The sequence below is a fragment of the Castor canadensis genome, chromosome 14 (genome assembly GCF_047511655.1).
Source record: "Castor canadensis chromosome 14, mCasCan1.hap1v2, whole genome shotgun sequence".
NCBI classification, from domain to species: domain Eukaryota; kingdom Metazoa; phylum Chordata; class Mammalia; order Rodentia; family Castoridae; genus Castor; species Castor canadensis.
The window spans coordinates 11,329,542-11,350,843 of record NC_133399.1 but is presented as its reverse complement, the minus strand read 5'-3'; the positions used below and the strand labels follow the sequence as shown (position 1 = coordinate 11,350,843).

Here is a 21,302-nt window from a genome sequence, read left to right as displayed (position 1 = left end):
TAAACATACAATATGGGAAAGATAAAACTTGAACACGTTGAGAGGTGAGTCAAACATCTTTTGGATGTAATAGAAAGTTTTCTAATGAGAAAAAGGAAACACCATAAGAAATGGACAAGCTGGGTGCCAGGGGCTCACACTTGTAATCCTACCTACTTGAGAGGCTGAGATCAGGAGGATTGTGGTTTGAGGCCAGTCTGGGCTTTGTGAGACCCCCATCTCCAAAATAACAAGAGCAAAATGGACTAGAGGTGTGGCTCAAGCAGTAGAGCACTACTTTACAAGCGTGACGCCCTCAGTTCAAACCCCAAACCCACCAAAATAAAAATGACAAATAATGGCATCTATGAATATTAAAGTCAGGCTTCAGGATGACAATGTCAACACAGTCAGCACTGGTTTGTCCTCCACAGGATGGAAACATAGCAGCAGGATTATAACTGTCCTGGATGTCAGTGGCCACTGCTGTCCCCTGGAATTTTATTCTTTGGTTTTATGAGACACTTTCATTATGTAGCCCAGAGTAACTTCTAACTCATGATCTTTCTGACTTTTCCTCCTAAATGTTAGGATTACACACATGCACCGCCTTGCCCCAGGTCACTAGAAAATGACGGCACATCAAATATAAAAATTACAAAGAATGATTTATAAGGAATTTATATGGATTGGCAGGTAGTTTATGATACTAGCTTAACATACACACACACACACACACACATATACATATATATATATATATATATATATATATATATATATATATATATATATAAATCTGCTAGGTGCCACTGGCTCAGACCCTATCTCAAAAAAAACCCTTCACAAAAAACGACTGGTGGAATGGGCTCAAGCAGTAGAGGACCTGCCTAGCAACCACGAAGCACTGAGTTCAAATCCCAGGTCCACCAAAACAAATCCATCATTTTGCTATATATCAATGACCAAAAACTGGTTTAGATATTTAAAAAAATGTCATTTATCCAGCACTAATAATGAGACACAAGAGTGTGTGTATGTGTGAGTAAGAATGACTAAGTAAGAGTGGAGGGAGAGAGTAATTTAACATAACATGAAAGGTCAGATATAATGGTGGTACATGCCTGTTATCCCAGAATTCCAGGGGCTGAAAGTACCATGGCAAGTTCAAGGGGAACATAGCAAGGCCCTGTCTCCAAAAATCCTTAACTCCAAAAATGATAACAAGAAGATATAAAAGAGGAAGACATAATCATACAGAGATGCTGCCTAATAAAAGATGGACAAAAATAAACAAATTAGATCATTTCAGGTGCTGGCAAGCTGCACACTAAATAAGTAAGTATCTACAACAGGTCAGAAGGTAAATTCATATACCATCAAAATTTTCCATTAAATGAGGCTACCTGTAATTTACCAACTAGCAATTCCTTCATCCTATAAATGAATTTATGAAGCATCAGCTCTTGGAGACAATATGAGTAACTTTGTCAGCCGGAGCAGTGAAAGCCTGTAATCCTAGCTACTCAGAAGGCAGACATTACGAGGATGTGTCAGGGCAGAAAAGTTCAGGGAACCCTATCGCAACCAGTGACTGGGCCCAGTGGTGCACAACTGTCATCCCAGCAATGTGGAGGAAGCATAAACAGGAGAATCACAGTGACTTGGGCATAAAGTTGAGACCTGTGTCAAAAAGTAACCAAAGCAAACAGGGCTGGTTGGGCGGCACAAGTGGTTAGAGTACCTGCCTGGCAAAGGTTAAGTCCTAAGTTCAACCCCCAAGAAAACCTGAGTAGCCAGGAAATTTCCGTCTGGGTCTCCAGATCCCCTGGTTACTTTTCCCCCCAGGATGAAAGGCTCCTCCTCTTCCACAGCTCAATTCTGACAACACCTTCAGCCACAGGCAGTCGCATGTTCCCTGTGGTACCTTACTGTGACATCACTTCTGACAGCAAACGTGTGGCAATCGTGGAAGACCAACCATTTCTCCAACACTAACCAGGCATCCAATAACTGACACCACCCAAAATGAGCAAAGACAGCACAGGTCCTGGGCTCAGTCCAACTGCACTGCTCCAACTGTAGGGGACAGTGCAAAGCACGTCCAAATAAAGCATATGCGTTCTATTTTCTTACCAGTCTCATCTGGAAGTGGTTGGTAGAGGGGTGGCACCTTGAATCATCTCATTAGTCTAAAAGGGGCTTTTGCTAAAGAAACAAAGACATATGGCTCAGGAAATTCCAAGGATTTTAAGTTCTGTGCCAGAAATGGGGAGAAAACCTTCTTTTCTTTTTTCATTTTTTTTTTAGTGGTACTGGGGTTTGAACTCAGGGCTTCATGCTTGCTGGACAGGCTAGACTTGAACCACTGTGCCAGACCTTTTTTGGGTTGGGTTCTTCAAGACAGTGTCCTAAGAACTATCTTCCCTGGCTGGTTTTGATCAGTGATCCTTCTGATCTGTGCCTTCCAAAGTAGCTAGGATTACAGGTGTGACCCACTGGCACCCTGCCAGAAAACATTTCAATATCACACACCAAATAAACTCTCAAGTTCATAAATCTTCTCTCCAGTAGGAAGAATTCAAAGGTGTTTTCCTAACAAATTTTCAATTGGCACAAGTCATACTTTGAGGAATCCACTCCAAGGAATCAAAAATCCAATGGCTAATCAATGATGTTAAATTTTGCTCAGGGACTATAATGCTGGGAAATAACTGTGATCTTTTTTTGCTGCTGGGGATGCAACCCAGGACCTTGGGCATGCTAGGGAGGTAAGAGCTCTACACAGAGTTACATCCTAAGGCAATAGCACTGATTAAAGACTCCCACCCCTAATCCTTTCTGTTCTGGAATACAGTCTGAAGCAAAGAAATACCAGCCCATTAAACTTGCATTAATTAACCCCACTAATTTTTAACCTGTTTCAAGCCTCAGTACTGCAAAAAAAAAAAAAAAAAAAAGAAATGACCAGATCCATCCCTGGTTGCCTGGTTGTAGGACTGGAAAGGAGAGAATTTTAAATGTGTAAGTTGGACATGCAATCCCCAGACACAGCACCTGGTAACAACCGTGAACTAGGAAGGTCAAGGGGGTCCATGGGGCAGAGGAAAAAGAGGAAAGCTCACATTTGATTAGTTCTCTTACCTAAGAATTTGTTACAGGAAAATAATAGTGTGCTAGCATCTCTGTATTATCAAAGAATTATTTGCAAGATTTAAGGTCTAAATAAGGTGTCCTACTATTTTCCTTTTTTTTTAAATGCATTTGACACAAGATAGATCAAGGACTATTGGTTCCTTTCCCAAACACCGAGATTTTTTCTCTCAATACACTTTACAGTGCTAGTTCGAAGTAGGTGAATAACCTTGAGTGAAGGAAACAGGCCTGAGGCCAGAACTGCAAACTTAGCCATCTTTTTGGGGTTTGAACTCAGGGCTTCACGTTTGAGAAGTGGGTGCTCTACCGCTTAAACCACCACTCCGGTCCATTTTGTTCTCCTTATTTTGGAGATGGGATGTCGCTGTTTCCCTGCGCTGGCCTCGAACAGTGATCCTCCCGATCTCAGTCTCCCAAGTAGGCTATAGGAGTGAGCCACCGGCGCCTGGCAAGCAAGCCAAGGCATCCTAGGCTGCAAAGGGCGTGCACTGAGGGTCCCCTGGGCGTTTTCTGGCAGCTGCCCTCTGTCCCTCGGGTCCTGAAGCTCAGCAGGAGTGTTGACAGTGAGAATCCGCTGAGCAGCATGGAGCAGGAGACCCAGGTGCAGATGTGGACAGGTGTTTTGTCTTTCTGAAGTTGTAACTTGGGTTTTGTGGGGGGCGGAGCATTTTCGGGACAGCATTTTGGATTGGGCACGTAGACATTGGCTGGATTCAATCTGTACCGTGCACACATGAAGAAAATCTGTGAAGGTCAGGCTTAGAGAGCCTCACATAGGGAAATCCCTCCGGAGACAGCGAGCGCCGTTGCGGGAGCGTGGGGAACTGCGGTGGTGGCGGGCGCCCCCTGTCCCTGTGCCCTGCTCCGCGGCGCCCCTGGGACTCTGCGCCGCCACCGCGGCCATTCTCACCTGGTGCCACCGCCCCAGCCCCTGCGCCAAGGTGACAGCCGCAGTGACAGCGGGACAGGGGACACCGCTGAGTCCAAGAGAGCGCAACCTGACTCAGTCGTCTTGCCGATTATTTTTAGGAATTTGTAAGTTTTCTAAGAACTTTCGTAAACAAAGGAAAGGAACTTTTTAAAAATAAACATCTCCCGTTTATATTAATTCAAAGAAGAGATGTCGGGCAATTTGGGGTTTTTGATTTGGGACTTTGTTTCTAAATCTTTTTTTTTTTCTTTCATCTTCATTGCCTGGGGTTCAGGCACCCCCACTGCTTCGGGCCGGAGCTTCCTGATTGTCCCTCCCGAGGCTCGGTGGCGGAGCTCCTGCGGCCCTCGTTGGACCCGGTGCACCCTCGCCGCAGCGGCGGAAGGCGTCCCTGAGCGCCCGCGGCAGCCCGTGGGTCAGCAGTGGTGGTCGTGGGTCTCCAACTCTTGACCTCCCGATTGTTAGGGCGGCTCTCTAGGACCTGAGCCACCCTGCCAGCCTACAATTCAGTATTTTTTTTAACCTTTTACACTGTCTTCCCACGAAGGGAGGAGCCCAGCTGGCAAGCACTGCAATCATGTCAAGGTTTCAAGAAGTCAGTTTGTGAATGGATAATCGAGAGGAAGGAGGAATACAAAAGACAAAAATCAAAGAACAGTTAGGATCTCAGACTGGATCTTTTATCATGACAATTCTAAATCAACTTGAACATGTCTAGACTTACAAAATGTTAAGGGGGTGACTGGAAGTTGTGGATATCAGGGTATAAATTAGATCTGTGAGTTGGGGAGAGGGGAGACCAGAATTTCCTTGAATTGCGTTTGAAGGCAACCTAATTATAAGGATCACCTTGTATTCTCTTTGCCTTCGATTTTTAAAAATTTTTATCTTTTTAAAAATTATTGTACTGGGGGTACATTATGAAATTTACCAAAGTTCTTACGATATATCATAGTTGACTTCACCCCCTCCATCATTCTCCTCTATTCCCCTCCCCCCACCTCTTTGCCCTCTAAAAGCCATTATCTGTTAGAAAATGTGTTCCAATAGCCTAAATGATGGTGTTTGCAGTCTTGGTCCTACAGATACCAAATGAGGAAGTCAAAGTTCTCAGATTGCTGCATACTTTCACAAGGAATCTCTTTTTATCTTCTGATCTACATGTATGACCTAAGCAGGTAAATACACCTGGTTTCCTTCTTTAACATTTTTATGCAGGCAATCCGTTACACACTATGGTTTTTGGATGTATAATAATTTGCACAATGGCTTATTCCCAAGTATCCCTTAAGCAGAACAAATGTTTTTCTATATAGTTCCTTGCCTCAATAAATATATAATATAAATGTAAGCAAACTGCTATTCTGTATACTTATAAACTACAAAGTAAAAACACTGAACATTTTGTGGAGTTTGTATTTTGCATACTCAAAGTGAGAATAAATAAACCTACTTAAAATAAAGAAACCGTTTTATCCAAAAAAAGTCACATGGTAGCCTACTAGAGAAATGGTTTATGAATCTGAGTTTCTTTAGGTAAGGACCTCAAACTGACTCCAAGTGAGGGTGTCCCTCTGGTCAATATCAAGGCATTGAAGGAGGGAGAATATGGAGAGGGATCCTTTGCTCTTCCTTGCCTTAGAGACATTCCCATGAGGGTTGGTTGAATGACACAGAGAAATACTGGGGCTCTAACCAAGTATTAGCCATGGTTCTCCAGAGACACAGACCCAATAAGATACAGATGGGTAAAAGACAGGTAAACAAGAGACAGGTAGTTACTATAAGTACTGGGAAATGTACAAGCGAGGTCTTTCCCCATTCATGCATCACAGTGCTTTTCATCTGGAGGCAATTTTACCGCCTCAGGACATTTCAAAGTTTCTTGAGTCAACTTTGGTTGTTACAGTTGAAGGAGATGTGTTCCAGCATCTAGTAGGTCAAAGTCAGGGATGTTATTCCATACCCTACAATGCATAGGACACCCTGACACTACCTCTTAATGTCAGCAGGACCAAGAATGACAAACCCTGCTGTTACTTCTGAGTGTTCTCAGATTTGTTTCTTGTCTCTTAAACAAAGAATTGTCAGAGATTTATATTGTAAAACATCAGCAAAGTTTAATTGAAAGAGAAAGCATAGTCAGGACACATGACAAGAGAGAGCAGTGGGCTCTGGTCAGATGGCACAGACGCTCTGATCTTTGTTCAAAGGGCAATTATAAGCTGTAAGAGCAAACAGAAAAATCTGGCAGACTTTGCAGCAGGGGCTACAGTGATCAACAGGTCTGATTGACAAGGTGTTGTTATATAACACAGGCATTCTGCATACGCGCTTATCCTGATTCCCAAGGTTTTAGTTGTATGGATGAGATGTGACCAATATCCATAAGGTCTTAAGTAGAGGGCTTTACTTCACAGATCAAATTCAGGACAAATTTCTCTTTATCGGGCATGAGCAATTTCCAGCCTGAACTGGCCAATATACTCCCTTATCTTCAGGAGAACTTTTACATCTATAAAGAAATTTACAATTGAAAATGAATTTATAACTGAGGGATGTCTGAGGATGGTACTGGGTGGAGACAAGGAGCATGGGGATGACTTTTGATTCCCATCCTGGGTTTTTTCTTTCCCTGTTATTAGCCTGCCTCTACTTCTCCCTGAGAGACAATATCACAAAAAATCTGTTTGGGGGTTGCTGAGGGAGAGGAGGTCTATATCACCTGTTTTTGCTTTGAAGCTGGCAAAGGGGTGCTACTCTTAGACAAATCATCCTTTTGCCATTTTTTTAAAGTAGGTTAGTGGGCTCAAAGCATTCCCAATGTTTAAGGGTACAGCCAAGCAGAGAATCTGTTGGGAGGGGGTTGCTGTCCCCTATACTGGCCTGTGGAAAGAAAAGGGGAGATGGAAGAACAGGATCCCATAGAGGAGGTGGGAATTCCAGGAAGCTTCAGGGTGTTCCTTTAGGTGTTCAAGCAATCCTGGAGTCAGAAGGCTTTCCTCCACTTTACTCCAACTATGGCCAGACATCTCTGGCTCTGGCACCAACACTGCTTATGCTTTTGGCTTGCTCCAAGGGCACTTCCAACCCCTCTTCAAGAGATTCCAGGATAAAGGGCTCTGTTCTGTGCATGAAACCAATTATATTTTTTTTCCTGATCCAAAAATGCCTGGTTTAGTGAGGTCAGAGAAATGTGCTGAATGACAAAGGCAAACAAAGGTGGAACTAGGATCTCATCAACTCCCTCAAGAAAAGAGATGTAGGAATTATACTAGAGATCCCATAGGGAATCCACAGCTTTGCTTCCAAAGTTTCCACCCCACAGTAATTCTGTAGGACTAGGACCAGGGTTTCAAAGAATTTTCCTGACATCTGGGTGATGGCTCACAGGAGAAGCAGCTGAGAGCAAGGCTGCAGATTGCAAAAGAGATGCAGATTGCAAAGCAGTAGTGATGTTTAATTGAAAGGGAAAGGAAAGTATAGTGAGGAGGACACACAGCAAGAGACAGTGGTGGGCTCTGGCCAGATGGCACAGAAACCCCGATCTCTGTTCAAAGGGCAATTTATAAGTTGTAAGGACAAACAGAGGGAAAAATCTGGGTGATCTTTGCAGGAGGAGCTAGGGTGATTCACAGGCTTGATTGACAAGGTCTTGCTATATAATGGGGCATTCTGCACGTGTGCTTATGTTGATTCCCAAGTTTTTAATTGTATGTATGAAGTGAGACCAATATTCATAAGGTCTTAAGTAGAGAGCTTTACCTGAGTGGACTCAAAAACAGCTGACGACGCTGAGTTTCCCCAAACTTGTGATCCTGGCAAACAGCAGTGATGAAAGAACCAGTCCTTTGCACTCTGGTGAAACACCCTAGGGCTGAGAAATATGACCCATTCCCCTCAAGCAAAGCACAGTTCTTACTTATCACAAGAGCAGACACACTCCAGAAAAGTTCTTTTTGGTGTTTTTGGAATTTGAACTCAGGGCTTCACGCTTACAAAGCAGGCACCCTACCACTTGGGCTACACTTTCTGTCCATTTTGCTCTGGTTATTTTGGAGATGGGGGTCTTCTGAACTATTTTCCAGGGCTGGCTTCGAACCACAATCCTGATCACAACCTCCCAAGTAGCTAGGGTTACAGGTGTGAGCCACTGACATGTTACGCTACTTTCCAAATTCTTATTCTTTGTCTTGGAAATGAACTGAGCTGATCAGGAGAAACAAAGCAATTACGAAACAAACTTTCCAGAAGTTTCTCTCCTCCCTTCAGGCTTGTGTTCTCTGACCACGCCAGCCTGAGCCAGCACAGGACCCCTAATTTACTCTCATACTAAGGACAGGTAACCTCAGGGACACATCCCCTGTCCCAGGAGCTCATGCTGTCCTTTCTATCACCCCTCCTCTCCTTCTTTCCCCTCCTTGTTTGCTCCTCCCCAGAAAGCACAGCCCTGCTTGGCCTCGCTCTTGAGACCATGCAGACCTTGCACTTGGGGCTGTCCTGCCTCTGTGACCCCCTCCTCTCAAATATTCATGTCCTAGGTCAACCAGCATTTTCTCCTTAAACTGTCTAGCATTAACCCAAAGACAGTGACAATTACATCAGAGAGGTCACTATGTGTCCCAATCCACTAGAACCCCAAACACAGGGAATGTGAACCCCCATTTCCAATGAGTTTCACGAATGTGGGGAAGGAATGGGAAATTTTGAGATTTATTGCCAGGCATAATAGAGCATTGAGCCCTTGGATTTTGTTTGCAAATTTGAGATCGTGCTTCCAAACATGTAGAAATAGGATCTGCCATGGGGAGAATGGAGGGGTCAACGACTCCAACCACGCAGGAACCTCATACTCCATGTTGTCTCCCAATTCTCCTCGAGCATCACTGCACACAGTCTGAAGAGAAATGGGGCAGTGGGTCACAGCTGCTCACAGAGGGCTTCAGTTGGGGCCAAGTCCCACACAGGGATAGGACAGGACAGGGCAGGACAGGACTCTGGGATCCCAGCTATCAGCTCAGTCACCCACCCCCAGGTTGGAGGGACCCAGGGCTGAATGGTGCCAACTCTAGAACTTGGGCCCAGACTTTAGAGCTGAACCATGAGGAGGACCTGGCCATGGCTGGTTTGGGTGGGTTCCCAACTCAGGAAATCTAGCCATCATTTCTGTTTCAGGGGTGTCCTAGCATGGTTCCCATGACTGATGCAAACTTTGAAGATCAAAGAGCCATGGGGGCCAGCCACCTGTGGACTTGCACATCAGCAGGTATAGGATTCAGAATACAGAGGTGCCTTACACTGCACCCAGTTCCTCCTGAAGATAGACCTGATTGGACAGTTGGATAGGCAGTCTCTTCATCTTTGATTGGCTACTGACACTAACCACTCCCCTGACCCTGAGTAACAGAAGTGATCCCTTGCCTGAATGAGGAGAAACACAGATCCTGGCCACAGCCCTTCCTCCCCTGGAGAAGACATGGCCCTGACAGGAAGACAGTGGCATTTTGGCTGAACTCACTCTGCCTCCACAATAAACACCTGCTTCCTATGGTACTCAGTGGGCTCTCATGCATCTTCCTCCTGGAAATGGAGGTCAAAGTGGGTTCAGGGAATCCAGAAGTAGTGTCCCACTGGGATAGGCCCTGGTCTCAGAGAAGGAGGGGTGCCTACCCAGGACAGGCCACACTGGATGACAGAGAGAGGACTTAGGACATCAGAGATCAGGAAAATGAAGTGAGGCAGTAGACCTCGTGGCCAAGGCTTTCTCACAATCCCTTTATTTTCAGTCAAGAAAATATGAAACACTCAAACAAAAGTACATTGTTAAATGCAAGGAAAAACTGAGGTTACATGATGGTGACATTGTACACAGGAATTAAGAAAGAAAAGTGAACATCTGAACAAACTCAGACAAGCAGCCTGCACCCCTGCACTTCACAAGAAAACCTGCATTTTCCTTGTTAAAACACATGGCTGAAGTTGAGAGTCACACCTTGACTGCTCAAATGAAGACCACAGAGGACCATCCCTGGTGGTGAGGCAGGGACATCTGAGGATTTAAATCCAAGTGATCTAGATAGGATTTCCTTGCTTCTGAAAATTGCAAGAAGGAAGTAGTATGGCTAACTGAAATGGGAGTAAGGAAACTTGCTGACCAAGTGACATTTAAAATGAGGCACAAAAATAATGCATTAATTTACCAAAGGCAGGGCATAAGATTCAGAGGCCACGGTAGAATAGGAATTATAATGACTATTTTGCCTCATCTAGAACACAATTTCACTGGCACAACTTCTCTCATGTGGGTATTTTGAGATTCTGCAGTCTATTGAAGGCTTGCAATTTCCAGAGAAATGACTGTATGGTAAATTGTACTTAATTACAATCTTCAGCTTTTAGCACAGTACTGCTCTCATATCATGGAAGACGATGGCATCTGAGTTTGAGGAACCACTCGGATGCAGAGTGTAGACACCAGGGTAGCAAAAAGGATTGTTTTGCAATACTGTGGACCTGGTCTCAACTTCACAACTGTCACTGGGGGGGCATTGTTGCTGCCCCTCCCCCCATTGTCACAAGTATTCTGACCTCCATCTGATATGATTTCCAGGGGATTGAAAGGGCTGGTCAGTATTATTACCATCACTTTTCTCTTTTCCCTATTCTGCAAGTCACAGTGAAAATTAATGTAAATGTAACTACATGAATGAAGAAATGCTGGTTCTTTACCAAGTCTTCAGATCACAGAGTTTTGGGGTACAGTCTTCAGAGTCTTAAATATAGGGTATCATCTGTGAATATGGGTAATTGAACTTTTATTATTATTTATTTTGATAGTTTGAACTCAAAACCTCATGCTTGCCAGGCAGGTCCCCTACCGCTTGAGCCACTCCACCAGTCCCAGTATTTTCGAGATAGGATCTTATGAACTATTTGCCTGGGCTGGCTTCAAACAGTGATTCTCCTGATCTCTGCTTCCCAAGTAGCTAGGATTACAAGGCATGAACCACTGGCACCCAGTGTATGGTTATTTTCGAGACAGCATTTTGCTTTTTCTCCCCTGGGCTGGCCGAGACCACAATCTTCCTATGTATATTTCTCACAATAGATGGGATGACAGACATACACCATCATGCTCAGCTTTGTCTGTTGAGAACAGGTCTGGAGAGCTTTTCATCCAGGCTGCTGTCAAAATGCAATCATCCCAATTTCTGCCCCACAGTAGATAGAATTACAGGTATGACCCACTGGTCATGTGGATATCCACGTGGATAATTGGATTTCTTACTTTCCTATTTGCATCCCTGTAATTTCTTTCTCTTGCTTTCTTAGTCTGAGTAAGAATTCAAGTATAGCTGGGTGCCAGTAGCTCATGCCTGTACTCCTACTACTCAGGAGGCAGACATCAGGAGGATCATGGTTCAAAGCCAGCCTGGGCAAATAGTTCGTGAGGCCCTATCTCAAACAAACCCATCACAAAAAACGGGCTGGTGGAGTAGCTCAAGGTAGGCCCTGAGTTCAAACTGCAGTAACACACACACACAAATTCAAGTATATTTTGAATAAGAGTGGAGAGAAGGGCTCAGTGAGTTTTGCCTAACAAGGCCCTGGGTTTGATCCAAAACACAGCAAAAAAGTGGAGTGTACATCCCTGTCTAGTTCTTGACTTTATAGGAATTGGATTCATTTTCCCCACTTAATATCATGTTGACTATAGGTTTATCACATATACTTTTCATTATGTTGAAGTCTTTTCCTTCTATTCCTAGTTTGTTTTGGGTTTCTGCGTTTTTATCATGAAGGGATGTTGATTTCTATGTGTGTGGTACTGGGGTTTGAACTCAGGGCCTTGCAGGTGCTCTACCACTTGAGCCACACCCCCAGCCCAGGGATATTTTGCCCAGAACATTTTCTTTTCTGCTACTCTCCATAATTTGACATATGACCTTCTCACTAAGGGGACACACTGCAAGTTACAATACTGAGTCACAGTCAGAATTTTGAACCAATAACTTGTAAAGCTTTGTAATCTCTGGATGGAAAGACTGTATTTGTATCCTGAGGAGGTAGCAACTGGAGGTGGACCAGTAGATAAACCCTGCATGGGGAAGGCTCTGGTGGCCAGAGGAACAAAGGCATGATTGGAAGGTAAAAATTTGGAAATTATTCACAAATAGTTGTCATTGGTATGAGGCTTGGAATTTTTTAAAATCATTTTTACATTTACTTATATGTGTATACATTGCTTGTGCCCCCTTCTTGCCCCCCCAGGCTTGGAATGTTGAACCCAACTCCTAGGTCAGTGGGCAAGGTAGAAGGGAGAGAATGAGTTAAACATCAAGAGCCACTGAGCTAATTAATCATGTGAACATACCAGAAACCTAGCTGAAAGTGACTGGACGCAGAGGACTTCGAGGACGGCGAACACATCAAGGGCATTGATGTTCCACACATCCTCTTCCCTCATAGCTCCCTCTATGTGCCTCTTCCAGGTAAAATGTTTCCTGGGTAGTATTTTTTACTACACTGTTAACAGTAAGTAAAGTATATTCCTGATTCCTGTAATTTTAGAAAATTATCCAACATGAGAGAAAGGAAAGTTTGTGGGACTTAACATTGTGGCCATGTTGAGTAAAAAGGTAGGTACCCTGGACACCCAAATATTTGGAGTGGCACCTGTGTTGTGGGACTGAGCCCTTAAACTGTGGAGTCAGACACTAACTGCAGTGCCAAAATTCGATGGAATTGTTTTAGTCATTTGTTCTGTGAAGAGCTGGAGAAGGGCTGTATGTGTGCAAAGAGCCTACACATTCAGTGGCAGACGTATGGTGTGAAGGAACAGTTCACTCTTGCTCTCCCTCTGTGCAATGTGTAACATTATCCACTGCACCTCTGGAATCAGTCGCAAATCCAAACACTCCTGAACACTTGCACCTACCATTCCCAATCTTTCCCTGATATCTTCAAGGCAAATTTGTCTTCCAGAGTGTGCTTTCTTCCAGTGACCAGGGAGAACTATCATAACCAGAAATTAGGCCATGTCGCTCTTGCTAAAAAACAAATGATTGGGACAAACACTTTAGAGAATTGTTTGGTAGGACCTATGCAAGATGATGGAGGCTTCCTCTAATGTAGTCTTGAAACAATCCATAATCTGCTAAGGGTATGTACTAGCTATTTATGGGAAACCAAATGAGAAATAACTAAAATGTACATAAACATGTTCACACAAGACTACATGCAGCTTGTTTATATTTGCAATTAACAATTTCACATGCTTCAGGTCTCACCTACACATCACCACCTTCAGAGTCCTTCTGAAAACCTCCCTGATTTAGTTTTTGCACTACACTGAGCTCCCAGAGCCCTGGGATTCTCTTTTCATGATTCTGACCAAGTAGCAAAAAAACCCCAAAAAAACAACAACAACAACAAAAAAAACAAAACTCAATGAGAAAACCCACCTCGAACCAAAACAATTCTGTAAGGGCTGATGCACAAATACCTACCAAGGCTATGTGCACAAAAAGAATCAGGTGACCAGGAGACAGTGGATCATATCTGTAATTCTAGCTACTTGGGAAGTTGAGATTGGGAGGATGGAGACTCAAGGCAGGCCCAGGCAAAAAGTCTGTGAGACCCTCTCTTCAAAATAACCAGAACAAATGGACTGGAGATGTGGCAAAAGTGATAGAAAGCCTGCTTTGTGAGCACAAAGCCCTGAGTTCAAGCCTGTCTCACTGGACCAAAAAAATCAAGCAAACATAACAGCACCACAGGAAAATTAAAGTTTCATTAATGAACCCCTTAGAAATGGAGAAACAGGAAATAAAAAGGTGTGACAGAGACAGAATGAACACAATGGAGGAGATAAAATACAAGAAATGTGAGTCTAACGATAAAGAAACAGAGCTGGAAGAGTAGCTCAGCGATAGGCCAGTTACCCAGCATTAGGACTAGGGCTTAAATGCACAGAATCACAAAAGGTAGGGGAGGGCAATCAAATAAATATTTGAGGAAAGAAGAAAATGGTCAGGCACTGGTGGCTCACGCCTGTAATCCTAACTACTCAGGAGGCACAGATCAGGATTGCAGTTTAAAGCCAGCTCAGGTTAAAGCTTGCAAACCCCCAACTTAAAAAAATATCCAGCACTAAAAGGGCTGGTGACACTCTACTCAAGTCATAGAGTGTCAACCTAGCAAGCACAAGACCCTGAGTTCAAATCCCAGTACCACCCAGAAAAATGAATTAAAAATACAGCAGATGGATCTAGAGGCCTGGCCCATAGCACAGGTAGTAGAGTGCCTGCCTTGCATGTGTGAAGCCCGAGTTCATCCCAGTACCACAAACAAAAAAAGAGAAGACAGCTTGAACACCAGGATCAATCATATAGAAAACTTATGGAATTACAATGAAGTCATTTGGTATTAGCAATAAGATGAATAAAAAGCAAAAAAGAAGTGAAAAAAATTCAAGAGAGTGTAAAGAGTATAGGAAACACCATCAAATCCAATACACCAACTAGGAGAGTATCAAAAGAAAGAGAGAGGCAGAAATGTTACGTGAAGAAATAGCATCTAAAACTGTCCACATCTTGGGAAGAATACAAATACCCAGTTTCAGGAAGTCAAAATACTCTAACCAAGATCAATTAAAAGACACAAATATAATTAAAATAGCAAAAGTCAAAGACAGAATCTTGAAAGCAACAGGAGAGGAGAGAGAGGTAAGACTGCCTGCCAAGCATGAAGCTCTGAGTTCAAATCCCAATGCCACCCCCCCACACACAAAGTTCTTGCATTGAGATGAAAGGATGCAAAGCCAGCAGGAAAACATGAGATTATACCCCCTTTCAATTAAATTAGGACGTTTCTCAAAATGATCAGCCCTGTCTGTTGCTCACCTACATTATTACTTGGAGAAGCAACCCTAAGTTTCATTAATTTGCTGTTTAAAGTGGGAAACTATAGTGGATTTCCTTAGTCATCACTCATCAAAAACCTAACAGGATAGCAGTCTGCAGGTAACCATGATCCTAGAGGAATCCAGCCAGGGATTGAGGGGGTCTGCTTTGCATTTCTCAGTCTATGCCACAATGTATATCCATATTTAGAAGGTATTTTACAATTCTCTAATGATGGTGAATGGACACACTGCAGACACCTGTGATTCAACACAATGAGAAGTCTCAGGTCATGTCTGAACTTTGGATCACAAATAACATGTACCAAAACATTTAATGAGAAAACGAATGCACTAGGTTTATACGTTATAGAGAATCATGATAGTCAATCCCACTAGGCAGAGAAGCGGCTGATGCAGGGCTGAGGAGGTATTGACAGAAATGATCAGTGATGACATCCTCATTTACTCACACAATGAGTCCCCACAAAAGAGCAACAAACACATCACCTTTAATACTTTGTCACCTGCAAGACTTTACTTTTCTTAACACTTCCTTATTTTCATCTTAAGTATTATGATTGAGTTTTTTCTTTTTTTTTTTGTCAGTGCTGGTATCAAAGTTGGTCCCTTGTATAAGCTGGGCAAGTGTTCTACAACTGAGGGACAGTCTTAGCTTTATTTACATCCTATAATGAATAATTCATCATTTTTGTCTCATAGACGTATAAGCACCATCATTTTAGGAATTATTTACCCGTGATGCTACAGTCAGGGCAGTCTTTCAGGATTGCCTAATTATGTATTTTTGTCATCTAGCATGCTGGCATGACAAGTTATGTTTGAAAAACACCATAAAAATCCATGTTTTCTGAGAACCAAGAGCTTGACTACAATAATGATGCCATCTTCACTCACTGCTAGGCTTGTACTGTGACAATTTAATTCAACACATCACTCTCTCTATAATTATAAGTATTATAAAGCATGCCAAGGAGTGAGTTTTATCTGAGATAATGATAACCACTGACTTAAGAGGGCCTTACTTATGATTTTTTAATGGGTTGTTTTCAAAGTTTGATGTCACGCTGGGGCAGTGGTATTCATTGTAGTACTTCTGATCATGATGTTGTGCAGTGGCATGTGAGCACATGAAAAAAAAACTGTCACTACACTGTGTACTATCTTCACTGAATTCATCTGACACTTTGTTGCCTAACAACAACAAAATCATCTAATGATTTTGCACAACGTTAGGCTAATGAAGTGACTGGGATGATTAAACTTAGGATAGGTTAAGGTTTAATGTTCACTGGAGCAGATGGATTAAATACATATCTCACTTTATGGAGGTTGAGCATCTGTACTTACAGAGACCACTACAATACATCAGAGGAAATACTGAAAATTTACTTAGTAAGTGAGAAAGGCAGAATCCGGCCCAGAAGACTGCAGTTGGAGTCACACTCACAGAAAGGCCAAGTCTCATGAAGAGACATGGCAGAAACCTCCAAAGCAAGCAGTGCTCCTCAGTGACTAGGTGGATCAAGACAAAAACAAGACATCTTCCACGCATCTCTAAAATTGGTAGAACATATTTGGAATCATCAAAATGAGGGAAGTTCTGCTCTTCTCACTAAGATGATTACCCTATACTCCTTAGGAATTAGATTTCCTCCCACTCTGTTATTCCAGCCTCCCGGTTAAAGTTATAATTACAGAGAGAGAATGATACTCACTCACTTAGTGCATCTAACTGGTATGCATCACTACAATTAATCACAACCAACCCATTAAGACAAACACAAATCCTGACAGAAATTCTACGGAGAATGCTCTTATTGATGAACTACACTGTCATTTGTAGATCATGGACAGATCTTGTAGCAAATTCTTTATAACTTACTTGACAAAAGGTGTGGTCCTTGTGATATGTGGCAAGTCTAGTCTCTTTTGATCAGTAATAGACATACTGCAATAAAATTTAAGATGTTCTAGCAATTTAAGCATGAAAAGTAAAATTTACATGACTAAGAAACACCTTTATCGGAATGCACATATTAGAGACTAGACATAAAAGAAAAACTCAACAAACATGAGTTAGATGTAATCTGATTATAATTGTGTATTTGCAGACATTTCAGGAAAAAAAAGTTAACATCTGCTAATTTACAATCTATCTGAAAACAGTTAATGCTCCAAAAAACATTTACATAAATATTTTTTTTTTCTGTACTGGGGTTTGAACTCAGGGCCTACACCTTGAGCAACTCCACCAGCCCGTTTCTTTTGAAGAGTTTTTTTTGAGATAGGGTCTCACAAACTATATGCCTAGGTTGGCTTCGAACCTCGATCCTCCTGATCTCTACCTCCTGAATAGCTAGGGGTACAGGCATTGAGACACCAGTGTCCAGCTTATGGAAATCTTGTTTAAAGAAAATATACATTTAAGCTGGGAAGTCAGTGGCTCATGTCTAGCTATTCGGAAGGCAAGAGATCAGGAGGATCGCAGTTGAAGTCAGCCACCAGACAGTTCACAACTCTATCTTGAAAAAGCCCATCACACACACACACACACAAAAGGGGCTAGTGGAGTGGCTCAAATATAAGAGTGCCTATCTAGCAAGTGCGAGGCACTGAGTTAAACCCCAGTACAATATATATACATATATATATATATACATTTAAAGTTTAAAGATATAAAATCCATGGAAGAAAGAAATGTCATTTGTTCTGGAAAAAAAGAACATACAAATAAATCCAAAGAACCTGCAACACGAGGCCAGTAGGAAAATAGCAACAATTAACAAAAGTTCATTCTCAATGGAACATTAACCAAAGTTATTAAAAGCTACATAAAAACTAATCCCACTACAATATTACAACTATATCTGAATTCACCCATGAATCCAACAGTTCTAGATGAAATCAAAAACCTATTAGCTGAGTGGACTTAGAAGACAGTACTCATTAAACTCAAACACAATTGCTTTAACAAAACATAATGAATTATGTCACCTTAATGCACTTAATTTCTTATAATGAGTTATTGTTGGGGACAGAGTCTTGTTGGTCACCAACTTACAAGCTTAAGTGATTCTCTTGCCTTAGCTTCTCATGATAGGACTACAGACAGCACCATGCCAAGCTTATAGCTTATGTTAAAGAGTAAAAATTAGAAACACATAGTCCAGAGTTGTTTTAGAATGGGCCATGGAGGCCAGGTGCAGGAGCTTATACCACTAATCCTAAGTAGTTTTCTTTTCTTTTGGCAGTACTGGAGTTTGAACTCAGGGCCTAACACTTTTTAGGCAGGTATTCTACCACTTGACCCAACCCCCAGCTCTCTAGCTACTCTTAGATGATTGAGAGAGAATATCGTATTGGAGACCAGCCTGGATAAAAAAAGAGTTAGCTAGACACCATCTAAACATAAAAGTGGATGTGGTGGTGCAATCCTGTCATACCAGCTATGGAGGAGGGTAAGTAGGATGACCATGGTCCAGGCCAGCCCAGGCAAAACACACAAAACCCTACATGAAAAATAAATGAGGCATTGCTCAGGTAGTAGAAAACCTGCTTAGCAAGTATTAGACCCTGAGTTCAAATGCCAGTACTGAAGAAAAAAAAAGAGGCTAGTGAAAAATATATAACTTTTAGTAGATTCCCTTTAGGTTCTGTATTTTCTGGACCACTACACAAATTAACTAGAACCAACCTCTTCATATTGCTCACTTTTGACATTATGAGGAATTTTTACAGTACTAACACTGTTTATTAAAATGAAATGTTCTCATTTCTTTTTTTGAGACAGGATCTCATTACATAGTCCAGGCTGGCAATGAACTTACTATGTAGTTCACAGCAAAAGGCCTTTGCCTCCAATGCCAAAGTGCTAGGACAGCAGGTGTGCACCACCATGCCCAGGATGGTGAGTTCTGACCAAATGTTCATTTTCGCACATGGGAAAAATGAAAAATTTGCACAGGTCTTCTGGTCAAAGTTTCTCTCCATACAGTCTTCTTTCATATCTGTAGACTGAACTGAGCTGACAACAGGCAATACTACATACTGATGTAAGTTCTATCCACTGCATTCTTGTGACTACTAGAAAAGCCTTCTGATACTGAAGTATTCCCATATCGTATGTTTAGGGTTACATTCCAATGTGAGTTGTTTCACGTTGGTAAAATAATGTGGCATGAATGAAGGCTTTCCCACATTGCTTACATATATAGGGGTTCTCTTTAGCATGAGTTATCTCACATGTTTGAAGGGTACTGGAATAAGTGAAGTCTCTGCCACATTGTTTATAGGATAAGGATTCTCTCCAGTGTGAGATTTTTTTGTGTCTTTGAAGGTGTCGAGAATAAGTAAAGGCTTGTCCACATTGCTTACAAACATAAGGTCTTTCACCAGTGTGAATTCTTTTATGTGTTTGAAGATTACTGGAAGTAGTGAAGGCTTTGCCACACTGCTTACATCCATAGGGTTTATCTCCACTATGAATTCTTGCATGTCTTTTAAGGTAATTACAATCACTAAAGGCTTTCCCACACTGGTTACATACATAGGGTTTCTCTCCAGTGTGAGTTCTTTCGTGTGTTTGAAGGTGACTTGAGCGAGTGAAGGCTTTCACACATTGCTTACATATGTAACATTTCCCTCCAGTGTGAGTGGTTTCATGCCTTTGAAGGTTATGGGAATGAGTGAAGGCTTTTCCACATTGTTTACACACATAGGGTTTCTCTCCAGTGTGAGTTTGTTCATGTCTTTGAAGGTGACTAAAACAAGTGAAGGCTTTCCCACATTGCTTACATACATAGTGTTTCTCTCCAGTATGAGTTCTTTCATGTCTCTGAAGGTGAGTGGAACGAGTGAGGGCTTTCCCACATTGCTTGCATACATAGGGTTTCGTTCCAGAGTGAGTTCTTTCATGTATTTGAAGGGTACTGGAACAAGTGAAGGCTTTCCCACATTGCTTACATACATAAGGCTTCTCTCCAGTGTGAGTTATGTCATGTTTTTCAAGGTGACTGGAACGAATGAAAGCTTTTCCACATTGCTTACATACATAGGGCTTTTCTGCAGTGTGAGTTCTTTCATGTCTTTGGAGGTATTGGGAATAAGTAAATGCTTTCCCACAGTACTTACATACATAGGGCTTCTCTCCAGAGTGAGTTCTTTCATGTCTTCGGAGCTGACTGGAACAAGTGAAGGCTTTCCCACATTGTTTACATTCATAAGATTTCTTTCCACTGAGATTTTTTTCATGTCTGTGAAGGGAATTCAGAGGCCCAAGAGCTTCTCCATATTGTTTACATCCAAATTGCTTCTCTTCAGTGTGGATTCTTTCATGTATTTTAGTATGATTGCCTCTCCCGAAGGCTTTCCCATGTTGCTCATATTGATGGTTCTTTTCTCTACTGTGAGTGCTCTCACGATTTTGATCAGAACTGAGATACCTAGAGGTTTCATCGCGTGCTTTATGACCACAGGGTATCTCTCCAGTATAAGAACTTTCATGCCTCTGAAAGCAATGAGAGTAAGTGAAGGCTTTCCCACATTCTTTATGTTTGTCAGGTTTCTCTACATGTTTCTGATACTCACAAGGTTTGTGTCCAGTGTGAGCTCTAACAGGCACATTTAGGGATGAATGATCACTAGCAAATTCTCCACACACACAGCTTTCATATGGTTTCACTCCAAGGGTTTTATGATTCACAATATGCTCTGCAGTCTGTTGTGCTACACAATGACTACTACTTTGTTTGTCTTCACAGAGTCTCTGTATCACTTTAGTTCTGTAACAAAAGGAGAGACAATGTTTAATTTAGTAATGATTTACCAGAAGTATTGGTTTTATGTTCTGTAAAGATTCAGAAACATGAATGGCTTGAATGTCCTGCAGCAGGGCTTGATGAAGGCAATTTTGAACATATTCATATGTGATTGTGTAACACTACTTCAATTTTAGGCACTTGGAACACTGAATTTCTGTGTCACATTTAAATACAGTTAAGTATTCTTTACATGAAATGCTAGGAATTAGTACCGAAATTCTTCAGTACTCAGGAGATATGCTGAACATGGGGCCCATTCTAAACCTGAAATTCATTTTTACTTCATATATATCTTACACTCAAAGTCTGAAGGTAAAATGATAAAATACATTTAATAAATTTTGTGCATCAAGTAATGTTTTAATATACTTCACTACTGGAAAGTGTCTCTTGTACCTTTCTGGTGCTCTACATGTTTCCAATATTGATACATTAAAGATTCTGGATCTTCTAATTGTGGATGCCGTGTGTGCAGCTTTAGAGAAAATTT

The 21,302-nt window shown here is 42.0% G+C and overlaps 1 protein-coding gene across 1 annotated transcript in view; it reads right to left on the bottom strand.

Annotated features, from left to right (window-relative positions):
- LOC141416080 (uncharacterized) overlaps positions 1 to 21,302 on the bottom strand; it is a 36,980-nt gene that overhangs the window by 4,139 nt on the left and 11,539 nt on the right. The window contains 6 exon segments of the mRNA XM_074053239.1: positions 3,619 to 3,853; positions 3,909 to 4,112; positions 4,330 to 4,565; positions 12,441 to 12,570; positions 19,130 to 19,225; positions 19,310 to 20,773. Of these exon segments, the coding sequence (XP_073909340.1) occupies positions 3,619 to 3,853; positions 3,909 to 4,112; positions 4,330 to 4,565; positions 12,441 to 12,570; positions 19,130 to 19,225; positions 19,310 to 20,773 (2,365 nt within the window).